General features: G+C 40.7%; 1 protein-coding gene across 1 annotated transcript; it reads right to left on the bottom strand.

The window, feature by feature from the left end:
* Positions 1 to 1,692: 1,692 nt before the first annotated feature.
* On the bottom strand, positions 1,693 to 19,563 carry LOC125153153 (KRAB domain-containing protein 5-like). Its single transcript, XM_047836059.1, has 4 exons — positions 19,471 to 19,563; positions 16,393 to 16,519; positions 15,796 to 15,891; positions 1,693 to 1,721 (listed from the first exon to the last, which is right to left on the bottom strand). The coding sequence occupies exons 1-4, from the start codon at positions 19,561 to 19,563 to the stop codon at positions 1,693 to 1,695; spliced, it is 345 nt and encodes a 114-aa protein (XP_047692015.1).
* Between the last annotated feature and the right edge of the window lie 779 nt (positions 19,564 to 20,342).

The following is a 20,342-nucleotide window of genomic DNA, read 5'->3' as shown; positions in this document are numbered from 1 at the left end:
AGGAAGGGATGATCGGTGGCTAAAGGCCTTGCCACATTCTTGACATTTGTAAGGTTTCTCTCCAGTATGTATTCTGTGATGCTTAGTAAGGGATGATTGCTGCTTATAGGCCTTGCCACATTCTTGACATTTGTAAGGTTTCTCTCCAGTGTGGATTCTTTGATGCTGAGTAAGCAATGATTGCTGGCTAAAGGCCTTGCCACATTGTTGACATTTGTAAGGTTTCTGTGCAGTACGGATTCGCCTGTCTGCATGGAGTGATGACCCATCCTTAAAGGTTTGACCACCTTCTTCACATTTGTCAATTTTCTTTGCAGTATGCGTTTGCTGATTTTGAGATAGTGTCGAGTGCCTGTCAAAGGTTTTGCCACATTCCTTGCCAATGTACCTTTTCTTTCCAGTACCACTTGTCTTATATGTATTTAGGCTTAATGATTGATTACACATGTTCCCGGATTCACTATATGTGTATGGGTTTCCACCCCCATGAATCCTCTGATGATCAGCAATACTGGAGGACTGCTTCAGAGCTTTCCCACATTCATCATATTTAGAAGTAATTTCTCCCCTCTGTGTACTCTTACTATTGGTATATTTGGAGTTTGGATAAAACACTTCCTCACCTTTATTAGATTCAAAATGGTTTTCTTGCAGAGTCCTCAGACGTTTGCTAACATGAGAGCCCTGGTTAGACTGTGTCTCAGATTCACTGTATTGAGCCAGTGTAGCTCCATTGAAAATACTCTGGTAATGTTGCAGGGTCACTTCCTCTGTGAAGTACCTCCCAAATTGAGACATGCTAGGCCTTTTATCTTCATTTTTGAATGTCTGAGTTTTAGAAATATTTGACTGAAAGGTCAATCCAATCCCACTTTCACAATGGTTCACAGCATTGTTTTCAGTGTGGATGAGATAACTTTCCAAATGTTCCAAATTTTCTTTGCACAAATATGTATGTTTGCATGTTTGATTGGAACTTCTGCTTACAGATGCACACTGCTTTGCACAAATAGTGGATGTAAAAAGGGCGGTTTTCCAAGATGTTTTATGTCCTTCACCACTTGGAGCCATGAGGTTCTTATTATGGGCAGTCGTCTCAATTGGACTACATCCTTCATGAAACTTCTGATGTGCTTCATTCTTTCTACCACTGTCCCAGTTTATCATTAAGTGTAAATTCTCAAGGGCATGGTGTTTCCATGTACCCTGTGACACATTTTGGGAAGAGGCTTCTATGCATGGCTTTGGCAGGAAGCTCTGGCTGCCATGTGAAGATATAGCTGAAAGATAGCAAATAACAAAAAAAAGGGACATCATTCCAATTAGTACTCTCACATGAAGGTACTGACAACTTCTAATATACAACCTTCAAATCAGTCTGAGAATGTCAGGAAGATGGTTGAGAAGGATTCATCGGGACTTCATTCTTCCTTGACACAGAAACTTACACACCACGTGAAAACGTTGCCTAATAGATCATTCTGTAGTTGTTTAATGGTGTAGCACAAATCATATTCCTGTGTCACAAAGAATCAGGAAATTACCCTATGAGCCAAAATTTAGAAGGAAGCACATTTAATTTAAAAGTCAAACAGAAATTAGGAAAATACGATATAGCAAAAGTAGGAATAAAACAACAGGACGAATTTGTTTTCAGAAGTAACCCAAAAATTTCACAGACCTATAACACCGTCAAGTAAGGATGAAAAATGGAAGTTCACCTAAAATCAGAAGTGAAGAACTAAAACAAGACACAGTACATGTGATATCATAGAAATAAAAGTAATCATAATTGGGAAAAAGGATAATTACATGCTAACAAATAGGTATCCAAAAAAAAAAAAAGTACCTATTTCAAATAAGGTATAACCTACCTGACATCATCATGGAGAAAAAAATGTAATGAAAGAGGAACCTGGGTGGCTTAGCCGGTTGAGCATCCAACTCTTGATTTTGGCTCAGGTCATGATCTTAGGGTCATGTGATGGACACCCGTATCAGGCTCTACCCTAAGCACGAAGCCTTTTTAAGATTCTTTCTATCTCTCCCTCTGCATTCTCTCCCACTCACTGACTCTCACACTCAAAAAAAAAAAAAAAAAAAAAAAAAAGAAAAAGAAAAAAGTCAACAGATCGACAACTACTAAGTACATTAACACTGTAATAAATAAAGTCCCAATGGGACCCCTGGGTGGCTCAGTTGGGTAAGCATCAGACTTCAGCTCAGGCCATGATCTCACAGTGTGTGAGTTCGAGCCCCTCATCAGGCTCTGTGCTGACAGGTCAGAGCATTGAGCCTGCTTCGGATTCTGTGCCTCCCTCTCTCTCCTCCCCTCCCCTGTTCATGCTCTGTCTCTTTCTGTCTCTCCCTGTCTCAAAAATAAATAAAAACATTAAAAATGTTTTTTAATTAAAAATAAATAAAAAAAATAAACTCCCAGCAAGGAAAACTCTTATGCCAGATGAATTCATAGAATAATTCATAGACACACATGACAAAGTACTTGAAATCTCCCCAGACATTTCTAGGGAGTGAAGAGAAGGGAGATTATGAAAACCCTTGATCATACCAGCCTTAACAGGTTATCAAAGCTGAAGGAAGATGCTACAAGTATAGAAGACTATGAATTACCATCTTTGGGGAAAATTCATGCAACGTCCACCATAAAACTAAGCAAATAGGGGAGCCTGGGAGCCTAAGTTGGTGAAGCACCTGACCCTTGACTTCAGCTCAGGTCATGACTTCAGTCGTGAGATCAGGCCCCATGTCCAGCTCATTACAAACTGAAAAACCTTCTTGGGATCCTCTTTCCTCCTCACTCTCTGCCCCTCCCATTGTCCTCTTCCTTCCTCTCTCTCTCAAAACAAATAAACAAATGAAAAACAAACTAAATCAAAAGCACATTTTACCATTTTATGACATAATCAACTGGGAATTCTTCCTGAAATTCAAGAGTGTTTCACCATATGGAAAACTATCGAGTTGGGACTGCACATTACAGACTAAAGATCACAAAGAGAGGATTATCTTAATTGATACAGGACAGGAAGTGAGCATATTGGACACCATTTCATGATTAAAGATACTCAATAAGGAAGAATCTAAGGAAACTACTTCATCCTAATAAAGATCATGTATGTGTGAAAAGCTGAAATCCAACATAATCGATGAGAAGGCCAAAAGCTCCTCCTATAGGATCACAAATAAGATACTGAAGCAATTTTCCCATGTTCATTCCACACAGTACTGGCACTATTCAGAACAATTAGGAAAAAAATACATAAAAGGAAACCAAATTGGGGGCGCTTGCTTGGCTCACTTAATTGTCTGACTCTTGGTTTTCAACCTGGCACTATGTGAGTTTGAGCCCCACATCAGGCTCCATGCTGACAGCACAGAGCCTGTTGGGGTTCTCTCTGTCTCTCTCTCTCTCCCTTTCTCTCTGCTTCTCCCAACTCCCACTCTCTCAAAATAAATAAACTTAAAACAATTCTAAAATGGAAACAAATTGGAAGAGAAAAAGCAAAATTATTGCTGTTAGAGGATGACATTATCTATACAAAATCCAAGGAAACTTTTTTTTTTTTGGTAATCATTATTATTCATTTCTTCCTAATTTATCTACTACACCCTCCACTTTCAATTTAATATGCTATAAATGATTGAGTTAATTATTGTATTTCACCTTTTTCTTTTATTACACCTCAATCAACAAAAGAATGAAGAAATTTAGCTAAAATTCTGTCAAAGGAAATGCTAAAGAAAAATAAGAAAGAAGTAAAATGAAGATCCAAATAAACATAACATTGAAAGTAATTCCGTTTCTCCAATACAACAAACAAACTTGACAATACTTTAAATATATTTACAGTCAAAAAAAAAACCCCACCAACGAAAAAGACAAATGGAAAAGAAAACGAGGCAACAGTTACACACAGAAACATATAGTGTGATAAACGATTCCTAAAGCAAACATACACTAACATATTAGACAATTTGGAAAAGACCAAGACCACATGCCTTCACTGGTCAATGGACCAAACTTTTAAACAAGTAATTCCTTGGATGCCCTGGTGGCTCAGTTGGTTTAGTATCCAACTGTTGGTTTTGGCTCAGGTCATGATTTCACTTTGTGAGTTCCAGCCCCACACTGGGCTCTGCACTGATAGTGGGCACCCTTCTTGGGATGCTCTCTATCTCTATCTCTCCTTACCTCTTCTTATCTCTCCTCTCAAAATAAATAGTTATTAAAAAGGTAATGGAGAACATTATATTTTTTTAAAAAAGCAATTGCTGATAAAATTCATCAAAATTCTACAAATAATAGAATACAGGGAACCCATTGAAAATCATTCTAGGTGGCTGGCATTACCCTGGTACCCAAGAGGAGATAACCACAATACAAGAACAAAAAAAGGCTAGTTTGTCGAATATAAATATTGCTACACTGGCCTTCTTTTGACATCCATTTGCATGATGACGTTTTTCTAGCCCCTCACTTTCAACTGGCTGACAATTTCAGGTCTAAATTGAGTCTTTTGTAGACAGCAGATTAATCAGTTTGGGTTTTTTTTTTAATCCATTCAGACACCCTATGTATTTTGATTGGAGTGCATAGTACATTTCCCTTCAAAGGAATCAGTGACTAGATACCTATTTGCTGCCATTTTATTATTACTTTTGGCATTGTTTCTGGATATTGTGTTCTGATACTTTCTTGTCTTTCTCACTTTTGGTCTCTCCTCTGAAGTCAACGACTATCCTTAAACATGTCTTGGAGGGCTGTTCCAGTGGTCACAAACTCCTTTAGTTTCTGTTTGACTGGAAATCTCTCTCTCTCCTCTAGTCTGAATGATAGTCTTCCTGGATAGACTGTTCTTGGCTGCCTATTTTCCCCATTCAGCATTTTGAATCTATCATGTCCCTCCCTCAGTGTTGCCAAGTTTCTGTTGAGAAATCTTGAGCTGGCCTTATGCTTTTCAGGATGGGTGAAATACTTCCTCTGTGTTGCTGCTTTTAAGATTTTGTCATTATCACCATAGTTTGCTAATTTGATTCCAAGATGTCTTGGTGTTGGCCTCCTTTTGGTGATTTCGATGGAGTTCTGTGCCTCCTGAATCTGCAGGTCTGTTTCCTTCAACTGATTAGGGATGCTTTCTTCTATTATTCCCTGAAGTAACTTTTCTGACCCCCTTTCTCATCTTCTTCTGTGACCCTGTAATATAAATCTTATCACTTTTGAGGGAGTCCCTGATTTCCTAAGGCTATTTCATGTTGCATAGTTCTACTCTGTCTCTCTGTCTTTCTCTTCCCTAAGTTTCACTATTTCCATTATTTTGTGTTTAAGGCCACCAATTTGCTGCTCTCATTCTTCCAACATGCTGTTCATTGAGTCAAGTGCATTTCTCATCTCATTTATTGCATTTTACATCACTCTTCCTTTGCTAAGCCTCTTATCTCTGTAGTCAGAGCCTCACTGCTGTCTTCTTTTCACAAGCTCAGTGAGTATCCTTATGATAGTTCCTTCAATTTTCCATTTGGAATGTTACTGATACAGTGTTTCACTGAAATGTCTGGCCACGGCCAAATCTTGTTGTTTCATTTTGGATAAATTCTTCCATCTTGGCATTTTGTCTACATCTCCACCACCCTCTGTATGTTAAAATAGCCAGTTATGTCTCCTGCTCTATCTTTGATGCCAGTGGTGTGCAGAAGCTCTCCTGCCAGTGTTTGGACCCTGTCCTCAATGGGGCGAGTTTTGACTGGTTATGCTGTGGTCTGCTTGTGAGATGAGACCGGACATCAACTCCACCAGAACTGAGGCCATGCAGAACTGTGTGGTCACATGTGGTGTGGGCAGCAGATTATGCAGGTCCCCTGAGGTAGGGGCCAACCTTGCTGGGATTGAGTCAGGCTTGACTGAGAAGGGCAGTTCCACCAGAGCATAGGGGCTTGGGGCTTGTTGTAAGCAAGGCAGGCAGCCAGTGTCCCCGCTGAGCCCTTTCTCTCAGGGTGCTCTGTGTTCATGCTAAGGAACATGGGAAGGAAATGGAACAAGTCAGCTCCTTTGTTCCCCATGATGCACCTCATTGAAGGGCCCCTAGAATATCAAATAATCTCACTCATCTGTGCCCCAAATGCTCTTCATATCACTGTTTCCATGCTGTCTACCCCCAAGTTATGAGCCTACCTTCTGTCCAGGACAGGGCAGTACCCTCCTGGATCTTTCCAAGCTAAGCCCGCCGACTTCAAAACTCAAGGCTTGAAACCACACTGTTTGTAAGAAAGCACAAAATGCAGGCCTTCTCCTTTTCCAAGACAATGACATTAGGGAAACATTTTCCTTGTGCATTCTTCTTTGGGCCCCACTCTCTCTCATCCTTCTCCACAACCACAGTTCCCTGCTTTCAGCAGCACTATAATCTGTTGCTCCCCCGGCCAAATCTCTATACTTCGTATAACCTTCGATGTGCCTCTTCTCTCTCATCAGCTGGGTAATTCCTCTGTCAGTCTTAAGTTTGCTTTTTGGGATACGTAGGACGGTTTGGTGGTTAGCTAGATGTGTTTGTGGGATGTGATGAGGGTAGGGTACTCCTAGTCTGTCACGATACTATCATCTTCTCTGAAGAATCCCTATTTTTTTTATTTTAAATTATTATCTTTTGAGACAGAGTGTGTGTGCAAGTAGGTTAGGGGCACAGGGAGGCAGAGACTCTCAAGCAAGCTGCATGTTAGGTGTAGAGCCTGAGGCAGGGCTTGATCCCATGACCCTGGGGTCATAACCTGAGCCAAAGTCAACAGTCAGACACTCCACCAAGTGAACCACCCAAGTGCGCCTAAATAATCCTCATTTGGAAAAACCTGCCAAAACTCAAGCAAATTTTACAAAATTGGAGACCACAAACCCAACAAATAAGAATTCATGGTTTATACACAATAAAGAACAGTCCCCCGTAAAATATAATTACAGTAACAGTAGCATCACAAAGAATAAACTACTTAAGACTCTACATAATGCTAGAGGTCAAAACTGGTGCAGAGAAAACTATAAAATATTGTGAAGGAATTGAAAGAAGAAGTAAGTGAAAACACATCCATGTTCTTACATTGGAATACTTCAAATTATCCAACTGTCACTATACTCAAAGTGATCTACTGATTTCATGCGACCTCCATCAAATTCCCAGTGACATTTTTGGCAGAAAGATCACAACCAAATGGAACATTCGCATGGGTATGGCAGGATAATATATACCCACAATAATCTTGAAACATAAAGAGTATTCTCGTGGCACCAAACTCCCTAATTTACAACATACGACAAAATCAGTTGTCAAAATAATGTACTACAGAAAAAAACAGACACAGAATAATAAAAAAGTGATGGTGAGCTACGCGTGCACTTCAATGTCAATGTGACATTGTCTGTGTGACGTATGAAAACGAACAGAGCATCTTCTTAAAACTCACATTCTGATTTCGATTTTTATATGGGGTCTGACTTTCGAAATTTCTCACAAACCTGAAACTCATGCCAACATCTTCACTTCAAGAGCCACATTTCTATATTCCAAGAAAAAAAAAAACCACAAGAAGAAATCATGGAGGACTTTGAACTTGAAGAATAATGAGGAAATTACTAAGCCTCATATCATGAACAGAAGCAACCATTCTCCTTAAACACTTACTACACAGTACAGACTATACAGTTTTGCATGAATTCACCCATCTATCCTAGTAATCTATGAGAACAATAGTGTTGTTTTGCATCTTTCAAAAGAATATCTGGCAAAATTGCAATAATAGTATATGTGTCTTTATCCAGATTATCCGACTTTAAATTCATCTAAGAGGAACACACCAACCATTAGACAGAGACAATCCTAAAAGTAAGTTTACCGAAAGTTTCAACGTGGTGATGGTAATGCAAATATATTAAAACCATGAAACTGAGTAACATAAAGAGAAAAGTGAAGATTCCACATAAAATACAAAAATTACCAATTGAATACAAAAGAATAAAAGTGATAGAATGAAAAATGTTTACTCTCCCTGAAACTAAGAAATGTTTTCAGTGACTTACAGATTATACATCTATTTGTGGAGAAAGATTTTTGTGACTTGCAAATACACCACAAACACACAAACTCAGAAATACAGAGGAGGACAGAAGGAGGGGAATATGGCAGTGTAGGAGATGCTGGGCTCACCACGTCCTGCTGATCACTTAGATTCCACTCACATCTGCCTGAATAACCCAGAAAACCGCCAGAAGACTAGCAGAATGGACTCTCTGGAGCTAAGCCTAGACAGGAGGCCCACAGAAGAGGGTAGGAAGGGCGGAGAGGCGGTGCGCACTACATGGACTGGTGGGAGGGAGCCGGGCAGTGGAGGGGTAGCCTGCCCTGCAACGCAGAGCTCCCAGTCTGACTTGCAAATGCAGAGGGGCCATACCGAGTGTTTTCTGACAACCAAGCAGGACATAACATCTGGAATGTTATAAGTCAACAGCTCTGCTCCGAGAGCAGAAGGGCAGGAAGATAATGGGAGGAAGACTTGTTGAACCCTGGAGGACAGAGCTCAGCTCACCAGGGAACAAAGGTGCTGGCCAGCGCCAACTCCCTCGTCCATCCACCCGCTGAAATTCCAAAGGGAACCAGTTCCCATTACAGAACTTTCTTGAACTGCACAATCACCCACACTGTGCTTCTATGCAACCATCCCTCCAAAGGGTCTGCCTCCCTCCCAGTGCTGCAGGGCCCCTCCCACAGCGGACCTTGGAGCACCAAAGGCAGGTGAGCTGAGCCTGCCCCTCCAGCCCCTGTGTACCGGGCGGATCCACCCTGGCTAATACACCAGATCCCACAGAGGAAGCACCACAAGCCTGGCAGTGTGGTAGTAGTCCAGACAGGGGCCACACCACTCCACAGTGAGTCCTGCCCCTGGGAGAGGGGAAGATAAGGTACACACCAGTCTGACTGTGGCCACAGCGGTGGGCTGGGGGCAGACATCGGGTCTGACTGCGACCCTGCCCACCAACACAAGTTACCCCAGACAGCACAGGGGAAGAGCCCTGCAGTTCTGTGCCACTCTAGGGACAATCCAAAATGACAAAACGGAAGAATTCTCCTCAAAAGAAACGCCAAGAAGTAGTGACAGCTAACAAACTGATCAAAAATGATTTAAGCAATATAATAGAAAATGAATTTAAAATAATAGGGTGCCTGCATGGCTCAGTCGGTTAAGCATCCGACTTCGGCTCAGGGCATGATCTCGGGGTCTGTGAGTTCAAGCCCCGCGTGGGCTCTGTGCTGACAGCTCAGAGCCTGGAGCCTGTTTCAGATTCTGTGTCTCCCTCTCTCTCTGACCCTCCCCCATTCATGCTGTCTCTCCCTGTCTCAAAAATTAAATAAACGTTGAAAAATAAATAAATAAAATAAAATAAAATAAAAGCCATAAAATTAATCTTTGGGCTTGAAAAAACTATAGAGGACAGCAGAGAATCTATCGCTACAGAGATCAAGGGACTAAGAAACAGGAGGAGCTAAAAAATGCTATAAATGAGGTGCAAATTAAAATGGAGATGAACACAGCTCAGATTGAAGAGGCAGAGGAGAGAATAGGTGAATTACAAGATAAAATTATGGAAAAAGAGGAAGCTGAGAAAAAGATAAAAAAAAAATTCAGGAGTATGAGGGAGAATTAGAGAACTAAGTGATATGAAGAAACGCAATAATACCGCATAATTGGGATTCCAGAGGAGGAAGACAGGGAAAAGTGCTGAAGGTGTACTTGAAGAAATCATAGCTGCAAACTTCCCTGATCTGGGGAAGGAAAAAGGCATTGAAATCCAAGAGGCACAGAGAACTCCCTTCAGACGTAACTTAAATCGATCCTCTGCATGACATATCATAGTGAAACTGGCAAAATACCAGGATAAAGAGAGAATTCTGAAAGCAACTAGGGATAAACATGCTCTAACATATAAAGGGAGACTGATAAGACTCGTGATGGATCTATCTACTGAAACTCGGCAGGCCAGCAAGGAATGGCAGGAAATCTTCAATGTGGTGAACAGAAAAAAAAATGCAGCCGAGAATCCTCTATACAGCAAGTCTGTCATTTAGAATACAAGGGGAGATAAAGTTATTCCCAAACAAACACTGAATGATATCATCACCACTAAACCAGCCCTACAAGAGATCCAAAGGGGGATCCTGTGAAACAAAGTACCAGAGACATCACTACAAGCATGAAACCTACAGACATCACAGTGACTCTAAACCCATATCTTTTTATAATCACACTGAATGTAAATGAACTAAATGCTCCAACCAAAAGACATAGGGTAACAGAATGGAAAACAAAACAAAACAAAATAAAACAAAACAAGACCCATCTATTTGCTATCTACAAGAGACTCATTTTAGACCTAAGGACACCTTCAGACTGAAGTGAGGAGATGGAGAACTATCTATCATGCTACTGGAACTCAAAAGAAAGCTGGAGTAGCCATACTTATATCAGACAAACTAGACTTTAAATTAAACACTGTACCCTTTATAAGTATACAAGAATTGAGATCATACCATGCCTACTTTCAGACCACAATGCTATGAAGCTTGAAATCAACCACAGGAAGAAGTCTGGAAAACCTCCAAAAGCATGGAGGTTAAAGAACACCCTAAAAGAATGAATGGGTCAACCAGACAATTAGAGAAGAAATTAAAAAATATATGCAAACAAATGAAAATGAAAATACAACATTCCAAACCCTCTGGGATGCAGCGAAGGCAGTCCTCAGAGGAAAATACATTGCAATCCAGACCTATCTCAAGAAACAAGAAAACTCCCCCCCAAAAAATATAACAGCACACCTAAAGGAAACAGAAGCAGAACAGCAAAGACACCCCAAAGCCAGCAGAAGAAGACAAATAATAAAGATCAGAGCAGAAATAAACAATATAGAATCTAAAAAAACAGTAGAGCAGATCAATGAAACCAAGAGTTGGTGTTTTGAAAAAATAAAATTGATAAGCCTCTAGCCAGGCTACTCAAAAAGAAAAGGGAGATGACCCAAATAGATAAAATCATGAATGAAAATGGATTTATTACAACCAATCCCTCAGAAATACAAGCAGTTATCAGGGAATACTATGAAAATCTAATGCCAACAAACTGGACAACCTGGAAGAAATGGACAAATTCCTAAATACCCACACACTTCCAAGCTCAAACAGGAAGAAATTGAAAGCTTGAACAGACCCATAATCAGCGAAGCAATCGAATCAGTTATCAAAAACCTCCCAACAAATATGAATCCAGGGCCAGATGGCTTCCCAGGGGAATTCTACCCGACATTTAAAGCAGAGATAATACCTATCTTTCTCAAGCTACTCTAAAAAGTAGAAAGGGAAGGAACACTTCCAGACTCATTCTAGGAAGCCAACATTACATTGATTCGTAAACCAGAGACCCAATAAAAAAAGAGAACTATAGCCCAATATCCCTGATGAATATGAAATAAAACATTCTCAATAAGATACTAGCAAATCGGATTCAACAGCATATAAAAAGAATTATTCACCATGATCAACTGGGATTCATTCCTGAGCATCAGGGCTGGTTCAGCATTCGCAAATCAATCAACGTGATACATCACATTAGTAAAAGAAAAAATAAGAACCATATGATCCTGTCAATAGAGGCAGAAAAAGCATTACACAAAATTCAGCATCCTTTCTTAATAAAAACCCTTGAGAAAGTCAGGATAGAAAGAACACACTTAAACATCATAAAAGCCATTTATGAAGAGCCCACAGCTAATATCATCCTTAATGGGGAAAAACTGAGAGCTTTCTCCCTGAGATCAGGAACACGACAGGGATGTCCACTCTCACCGCTGTTGTTTAACATAGTGTTGGAAGTGCTAGCATCAGCACACAGAAAACAAGAGGAAATCAAAGCCCTCGAAATTGAAAACATGAAGTCAAGCTTTCACTTTTTGCAGATGACATGATACTACACATGGAAAACCCGTGATAGACTCCACCAAAAGTCTGCTAGACCTGATACATGAATTCAGCAAAGTCGTAGGATACAAAATCAATGTACAGAAATCAGTTGCATTCTTATACACGAATAATGAAGCAACAGAAGGCAAATAAAGAAACTGATCCCATTCATAATTGCACCAAGAGGCATAAAATACCTAAGAATAAACCTAACCAAAGATGTAAAATATCTGTATCCTGAAAACTATAGAAAGCTTATGGAGGAAATCGAAGAAGATATGAAGAAATGGAAAAACATTCCATGCTCATGGATTGGAAGAATAAATATTGTCAAAATGTCAATACTACCCAAAGCTATCTACACATTCAATGCAATCCCAATCAAAATTGCACCAGCATTCTTCTCGAAACTAGAACAAGCAATCCTAACATTTGTATGGAACCACAAAAGACCCCGAATAGCCAAAGTAATATTGTTGAAGAAGAACAAAGCGGGAGGCATCACAATCCCAGACTTTAGCCTCTACTACAAAGCAGTAATCATCAAGACAGCATGGTATTGGCACAAAAACAGACACATAGACCAATGAAATAGAATGGAAACCCCAAAACTAGACCCACAAAAATATGGCCAGCTAATCTTTGACAAAGCAGGAAAGAATATCCAATGGCAAAAAAGACCGTCTCTTTAACAAATGGTGCTGGGAGAACTGGACAGCAACATGCAGAAGGTTGAAACTAGACCACTTTCTTACACCATTCACAAAAATAAACTCAAAATGGATGAAGGACCTGAATGTGAGACAGGAAACCATCAAAATCCTAGAGGAGAAAGCAGGGAAAAACCTCTCTGACCTCAGCCGCAGCAATTTCTTACTTGACACATCCCCAATGGCCAGGGAATTAAAAGCAAAAATGAACTATTGGGACCTCATGAAGATAAAAAGCTTCTGTACAGCAAAGGAAACAATCAACAAAATGAAAAGGCAAACAACGGAATGGCAAAAGATATTTGCAAATGACATATGAGACAAAGGGCTAGTATCCAAAATCTATAAAGAACTCCCCAAGCTCCTCACCCGAAAACCAAAAAATCCAGTGAAGAAATGGGCAGAAAACATGAATAGACACTTCTCTAAAGAAGACATCCAGATGGCCAACAGGCACATGAAAAGATGCTCAACGTCACTCCTCATCAGGGAAATACAAATCAAAACCACACTCAGATACCACCGCACGCCAGTCATAGTGGCTAAAATGAACACATCGGGAGACTATAGATGCTGGCGAGGATGTGAAGAAACGGGTACCTTCTTGCACTGTTGGTGGGAATGCAAACTGGTGCAGTCGCTCTGGAAAACAGTGTGGAGATTCCTGAAAAAATTAAAACTAGCGCTACCCTATGACCCAGCGATAGCACTGTTAGGAATTTACCCAAGGGATACAGGAGTGTTAATTCACAGGAGCACTTGTACCCCAATGTTTATAGCAGCACTCTCAACAATAGCCAAATGATGGAAAGAGCCTAAATGTCCATCAACTGACGAATGGATAAAGAAATTGTGGCTTATATACACAATGGAATACTTCTTGGCAATGAGAAAGAATGAAATATGGCCTTTTGTTGCAACGTGCATGGAACTGGAGAGTGTTATGCTAAGTGAAAGAAGTCATACAGAGAAAGACAGATACCATGTATTTTCACTCTTATGTGGATTTTGAGAAACTAAGGACCATGGGGGAGGGAAAGAAAAAAAAAACAGGTTAAAGAAGGAGGGAGGCAAACCATAAGAGACTCTTAAATCTGAGGACATACTAAGGGTTGATGGGTGGTGGGAGGGAGGGGAGGGTTGGTGATGGGTATTGAGGAGGGCCCCTGTTGGGATGAGCACTGGGTGTTATATGGAAACCAATTTGAAACCAATTTGACAATAAATTTCATATTAAAAAAAAAAAGAAATACCAATAGGTATTGTTTTTGAGTCTTCTATAGCATTAAAAGTCTAGGTGTCCTTTATGTTTTGTGCTGGATTACATTCACAATTTTAAGGCATTTGAACTAATGTGATACACATTTTCTTTATTTGCAGCAACAGAAAAGAGATAAGGAAGAGTATCTATGGGACATGAAGGCAGAATAAAATGGAAATTTACAGGACAGAACTCTCATTCACAATCTCTACTTTAAACAGCAATTCCTACAGCAAACATAGGAGGAATCCTTCATTTTCCAAAGCAGACAACAAACAAGGTGAAATGAAGGAGGAAGCTTCCAGAATAAATGAGATGATTAGTGCACATCTTCCCATATGATACTTAATGATAACAGCGAAAAAATATCAACCTTCTAGTGGAGGGATCCAGCAGAGAGCACACAGGAAATAAGGAACCTGTAATGGGTGACACTGGGATCAGGTGGCTAATGTTCTTCAAAGGACACAGAACGACAGCTGTGAAATAAATGTCCAGAACAAATATGTAAATCACAGTCTAACAGCCAAAAGGAAAATAACCATTTTATTCAAATATCAAGCCACTATTCCATGGCAAACAATTCAAATGATCATGTTAGAGAGACTTATGGAGGAAGAAGAGAGAACAGGTAACTAAATGATATCAGGAAAACTCTGCAAGACCAACAGGTCAACCCAAATGATCTACCTCATACCTCATGATGCACATGCGATGTCAGAATTTTCATCTTATAAGTCAGAAATGAATCTCATAAAGAGCCACGCAAGGTGAAAACATTTATGACAAAGGCACAGGAAGTTTCTATTATACAAGAAAAAAGATGAAAATTATGAAGTTACTGAGAAATAACGTACCCATTGAGTCTTTATGGTAGGCTGTGAGTTCTAAGTTCTCAGTGTTCTAGTTCCCCTGTGGCATTAATGTTGGTAGGAACATTAGAATCCACACGGACAAATTATTTCACCATTGAGGAATGGAAGACATCAATTGGAAATTTCTTAATATCATTCATAAGAAAAATAAGCTTCTGAAGTGAAATAGAGCATGAGATTTTCTCATTTTAGAAAATGCTTTTTTATCTGAGGGAATTACTGAATCTCAGTGTTGTATGATTAAGCCTAAAGCATCAGTGGGGCGTCTGGGTGGCTCAGTTGGTTGACCATCCAACTTCAGCTCAGCTCATGATCTTGTGGTCTGTGAGTTCGAACCCCACATCAAGCTCTGTGCTGACTGCTGGAGGCTCCTTCAAATTCTGTCTCTGTCTCTCTGCCCCTCCCCCACAATTGCTCTGTCTGTCTCCCTCTCTCTCTCTCAAAAAAAACATTAAAATTAAAAAAAAAGATGATAGCCTCAGGAACATTGGAAAGCACAAACCGGAAATCACGTGATCCCTGTCTCCAGTGCTGCTGGGATTTGGACACCAAAACCCACTCAGTCCAGCACTACTATGACACACTTCTCACGAAAACAGAAACTGGGAATGACTTACAATACAGTTTCTCAGAATATGGAGAATTCTCCAGGGCCTCCAAAGCAAAGGAGAAGCTTTCAGACTTTGGAGATACTCAAAGCACAAGGGGAGTCTCCTGGCACTCACTGTGGATGTGATGGACCATCACTGGAGCAGAACAAAGAATCCTTCGAGAATGTAAGAGTATGATAGCTTGGAAAGATGATGTCCCGCTATGAGTGGGAAAGACATAAAACTGGGCTTCCAAACTAATTTCCATTCAAGGAGAGCTACTTGAGCCATATTTTAAATATTTGCATATCACCACTGTCATCTGTTTTGTTCATGCCCACCTACCTGCTGGTGAGGCTACCGTCTTCTTTCTCTTCACATCCCAGAGCTCCCTCTTTTGTTCCAAAAAAATGAGCAGGTGTGGTTTCGACACAATGAGGCCTGATTATCAGAAAAAAAAAAAAAAGATCATACCTGTTTCTCAGATTCTTTCAGCCCAATACTGTGCTCAGTACACGAGAGAGGACATTGTAGAATTCCAGAAAATGATTTCTGAATGCTCTTGTCCAAAAGCCCCTTTAGTATACTTGACAGGAATTTCCAATGTTCACATCATGACCTCACGTCCAAGTACTACCACTACAGGAATGAATAGCAGTTGGGAGCTTAAGTGGGCAGTACCATATTATGCCACTCAATGTTTACAATTACCACTCATCTACAGATGATGATGCTCTTACCTCACCGTAAAGAAAGGGAATCTACAGCTGGAAAGGAAACCTCATGAAGATATTTCTCTATATCTACAAACTCTACTTCTTTCTCTGACTGCAGGGATCTGAATCCCAGTCATGCAAAGAGGATGCTTCCAAGAGACAGTCTTCCAAGGAAGAAACAAACCCGCGAGTGAGGTTTGGGAAGTCTGGAAGGAGTTATCCTCACCCAAGAAGAGGAGGTGTCCATAGGTCTCTAACATCACATCCCTGTACAGTTCTCGCTGACTCTGGTTCAGGCATCTCCATTCCTCCTGAGAGAATTCTATGGCCACATCCCTGAAGGTCAGCAGTCCCTGCAACAAATACCACAGTTACCAAGTAGCCATAGGCAGCGTTCATAACGGTACCTAAGATGCAGGAAGGAGTTAGTGTCACCAGCTGGACCCCAAGACCTGACCTTCACGGCTTACTTGTTGATACCCACTGCCCTCAGTCCCTCATTTTATTTCACTTCTTCTTTCAACCTTATCTGTTACTTCAGGCAACAACACCCCAGGGCCATCGTCTCTTGTGATGGAAACAGAAAGTATACAACAAAAGGTATGTCATCTGACAAAGAGCTTATACCCACCCTGTCTGAGTTCATCCCCTGACTCACTCCTAAGCAAGTAGACAGTGGTGTCAACCACGGGGAGAGGATTGTTACCATGACCTCATTATAATACTAAACTCTCCACCTGAGAGCGAGCACAAACCTCATTTACTATGTAACATCCAGAGTAGGTATGGAACTGCTTGTTTTCAAAAAGCAAACATTTCAATGTGTATTTATTTATCTTTGAGAGAGAGAGACAGAGCAGGAGCAGGGGAAGGACTGGGAGGGAGACAGAATTGGAAGCAGGCCCCAGGCTCTGAGCTGCCAGCACAGAGCCCAATGCAGGGCTCCAACTCACAAACCACAAGATTTCGAGCACACAGACTGCATGATCATGACCTGAGCTGAAGTTGGATGCTCAGCCAACTGAGCCACCCAGGCCACCCTGTATACAACTGTTTTCTTCAGACCCAAGTGTAACCTGATCTGCACCTTTACATAAGGTGATGGGCTCTCCCTCTAATTCTCCACCCTGACTATATATGAAACCATTCCCTTCCTGGGGTCTCTGCTTTGGAAGTGATTCCCTGTGGTCTCCTTAATTGTTGAACATCACATTTCCTTTGTGTGACAACCCCAGCTGGTATAGATTCTATCTGTGACCACCAAGAAGTGAATTCCTGTTTGTTTAGGTATATTGGGAAAACTGGTTCTGACTTAGAGGGGTTTCCTGCTTTCTGCAGGAAGACCTTTTTCAACACAATGATATGCTTTCATCTATTTTCTTACTTTGAGGTAAGAACCAGTGTAAATATTGTGTTTATTCAACCGAATTTATAAAATGAAGGCATCAACAAAGGCATCCAAATTTTTAAATACTATATTCACATCATGTAGTATACCTGGTGTCTATTTCTTAGATGGAAAGTCTGGGTGTGTTAAAATGTACGTAGCATATTCTAATATGAATTACAATGTCACAATGGTGCATTGAAGAGCTTTATTTTTTTTTAAGTTTATATGCTTATTTTGAGAGAGTGAGAGAAAGAGCAAGTGGGAGAGGGGTAGAGAGAGGGAGAGAGAGAGAATCCCAAGGAGGCTCCCCACTGACAGTGCAGAGACTGACTTGGGGCTCCATCTCAGGAACCATGAGTTACTGACCTAAGCTGAAATCAAGAATCAGATGCTAAACTGACTGAGCCACCCAAGTGCCCCCAGATTCTGCACTCCTGACAAGACATTAGCCTATTGGCCAGGGATTAGATATTTGAATAACAAAGAGCAAGAATTCAAAGGCAGGACCTCATGGAGTACTTGGAACTAAATGGGTTTTATAACAACCACAGGTTCTACTAGAATAGCAAAAAAGGCAACAAGGAGCCTTTCTGAGCATTTCCTACTTAGTAGATAGCATCTACTCATTTTTCATAAATAAATGGAAAATGAATAATAATCATAATTATAAACAATTATCATCTGTGAGAGCAAACAGGTTATTCTATTTCTCTGTGGATATTTTGTCAAGCATCCAGTACATGGAAGAGATTCCGTTTTAACCCGGGTTATCTGACCTAGAGTTGATCTAAAACGACACAGTGGTCAATATCCAGACGGGACCCTAAAGCAACGTTAGTAACACGTGTGAAAGCTGAAAAGAATTATGGAAACCAGAAAGTGTCCACACAAAAGTGATCTCCTGTTTTACACTTCATGCACACATCCATACATTTAGAAAGCAGTTATATACATATTAAAAGTGATAGAGTGGAGGGCCACCTGGGTGGCTCAGTTAGTTAAGCATCTGACTTCTGATTTTGACTGAGATTGTGATCTCCAGGCTACTGTGTAGGCGCCCTACATTGGGCTCTGCGATGATAACAGGGAGCCTGCTTTTAAATTGTCTCTCTCTCTTCCTCTCTCTCTCTGCGCCTTCTCCACTTGTTCTCTCGATCTCCCCGTCTCTCACACAAACTACAGGAAACAAGGGAAGAGCAGAAAATGGTCGTGGAAACTAAGAAACATCTTCAATGACATTACACTCATGAATCTAGTTTTGGATAATGATGCTTAGGTCTTTTATTCACACTGTCAACACAAACACATTGAATGATATACATAAACCAGCTATTATTTCTGGATCTAGTATGATGAGGGATACAAACAGGAAAATGTGCACCTTCACCAGAGAAGGCTGACCTAGGGCCTGCAGAGTTTTAAAAAACATCAAGTAAGTGCTGGTTGCTACATTCTTAAGGGGTCTCTTGACTGCCTATACATCTCAATAAGTAACGTTGAACTGAATGGTAATCACCAGAGAAATCCTGCAGAAGCAGTTTTACACTCAGAAATTCAAAGGAAGGGCCTCCTGAGTTGCTCAGCGGGTTAAGCCTCTGTCTCTTGGTTGTGGTTTCGGTCATGATCTCACAGTTCATGAGTTTGAGCCCCCAGTAGGGCTCCATGCTGCTGAGTATGTGGAGCCTGCTTGCGATTCTCTTTCTCTCCCAATTTTTCCCCATTCCCCCCCCTCACTTGCTCTGTCTCCTTCTCAAAATAAGTAAATAAACTTAAAAAAAAATAAAAGGAACATTTGTGATCTAATACTGTGTGCAGCTCCCCTTCCCCCCAGGACATATAAGCTTCATGAAGCCACCGTATGGCTCTCTCTGCCCACAGGTCCAGTCTCTGTGCTACTCCAATAAGCTATCTTGCATCATCCAACATCTCCAGAATTGTTTCTTGACCATTGTGCTTGATGATCCCACCATATACTGTTTCATTGAAAGCTTTTGTTTCAATCTTCATTTCTGCTCTATTCTGTTTCAGGATTCGAAGGTGCAAGCATGTAAACTATGGGATTCTTCTTTTCTTGTTCTGAAAATACAAACTAAATAGAAGAATAGATTTGCATCAAGAATGTGGAGTAAACTAACAATCTACAGGATGGAGGTCCGAGTGATTTAGAACCTCCACTCCCAGAAGTCATTATCTCTACTACACAAAGGTGAGAGCCTTCATTGTCCAGTGGCAACGGGTGGGATGTGGGTTGGGAGCAAGTGGTCAAGAAAGGATTCTGGAGACCTCTTTGGTCAAAAAAGCTGTTTTCATGAAAGCACAGGGAGAGGAATTGTGGGCGCCAAGGGCTGCAGTAGGATTTGAGGAGACACTGCTGGTATGCTTTAAGTTGGAGGCATAGAGATAAAAGAAGTTTCTAAAGCATTTCCAGATAGTCAAGAAGACATACAGAATACTGGCAGTCTGGCTCTCCTCAAGCTGAGCTTCCCTTTTGCCTCTAGCAAAGCATTCACATGAAGGCAATTGTGAATTCCTTGAGCAATGTCATACTCTGCCTATATCTAGTGTTTATCAATGGATGGCAAGCTGTAAGAAAATTTAATCCTATCGACATTTCTTTCGCCTCTGTTCCTTTCATCAGAAACTACAGGCAAAGAGAAACTGTCCCAGAAGAAAGATTGTTCCAGTTGAAATGGGATGGTTTCTGCATATCACTCGGTAAATCTACCTAATGAAATAAATTGAAATGAAATTGGAATGAAACAACCTAAAAATGGGGTATCTTTTTA

The sequence above is a fragment of the Prionailurus viverrinus genome, chromosome E2, assembly GCF_022837055.1.
Source record: "Prionailurus viverrinus isolate Anna chromosome E2, UM_Priviv_1.0, whole genome shotgun sequence".
NCBI classification, from domain to species: Eukaryota; Metazoa; Chordata; class Mammalia; order Carnivora; family Felidae; genus Prionailurus; species Prionailurus viverrinus.
This window is presented reverse-complemented; position numbering and strand designations above follow the sequence as displayed.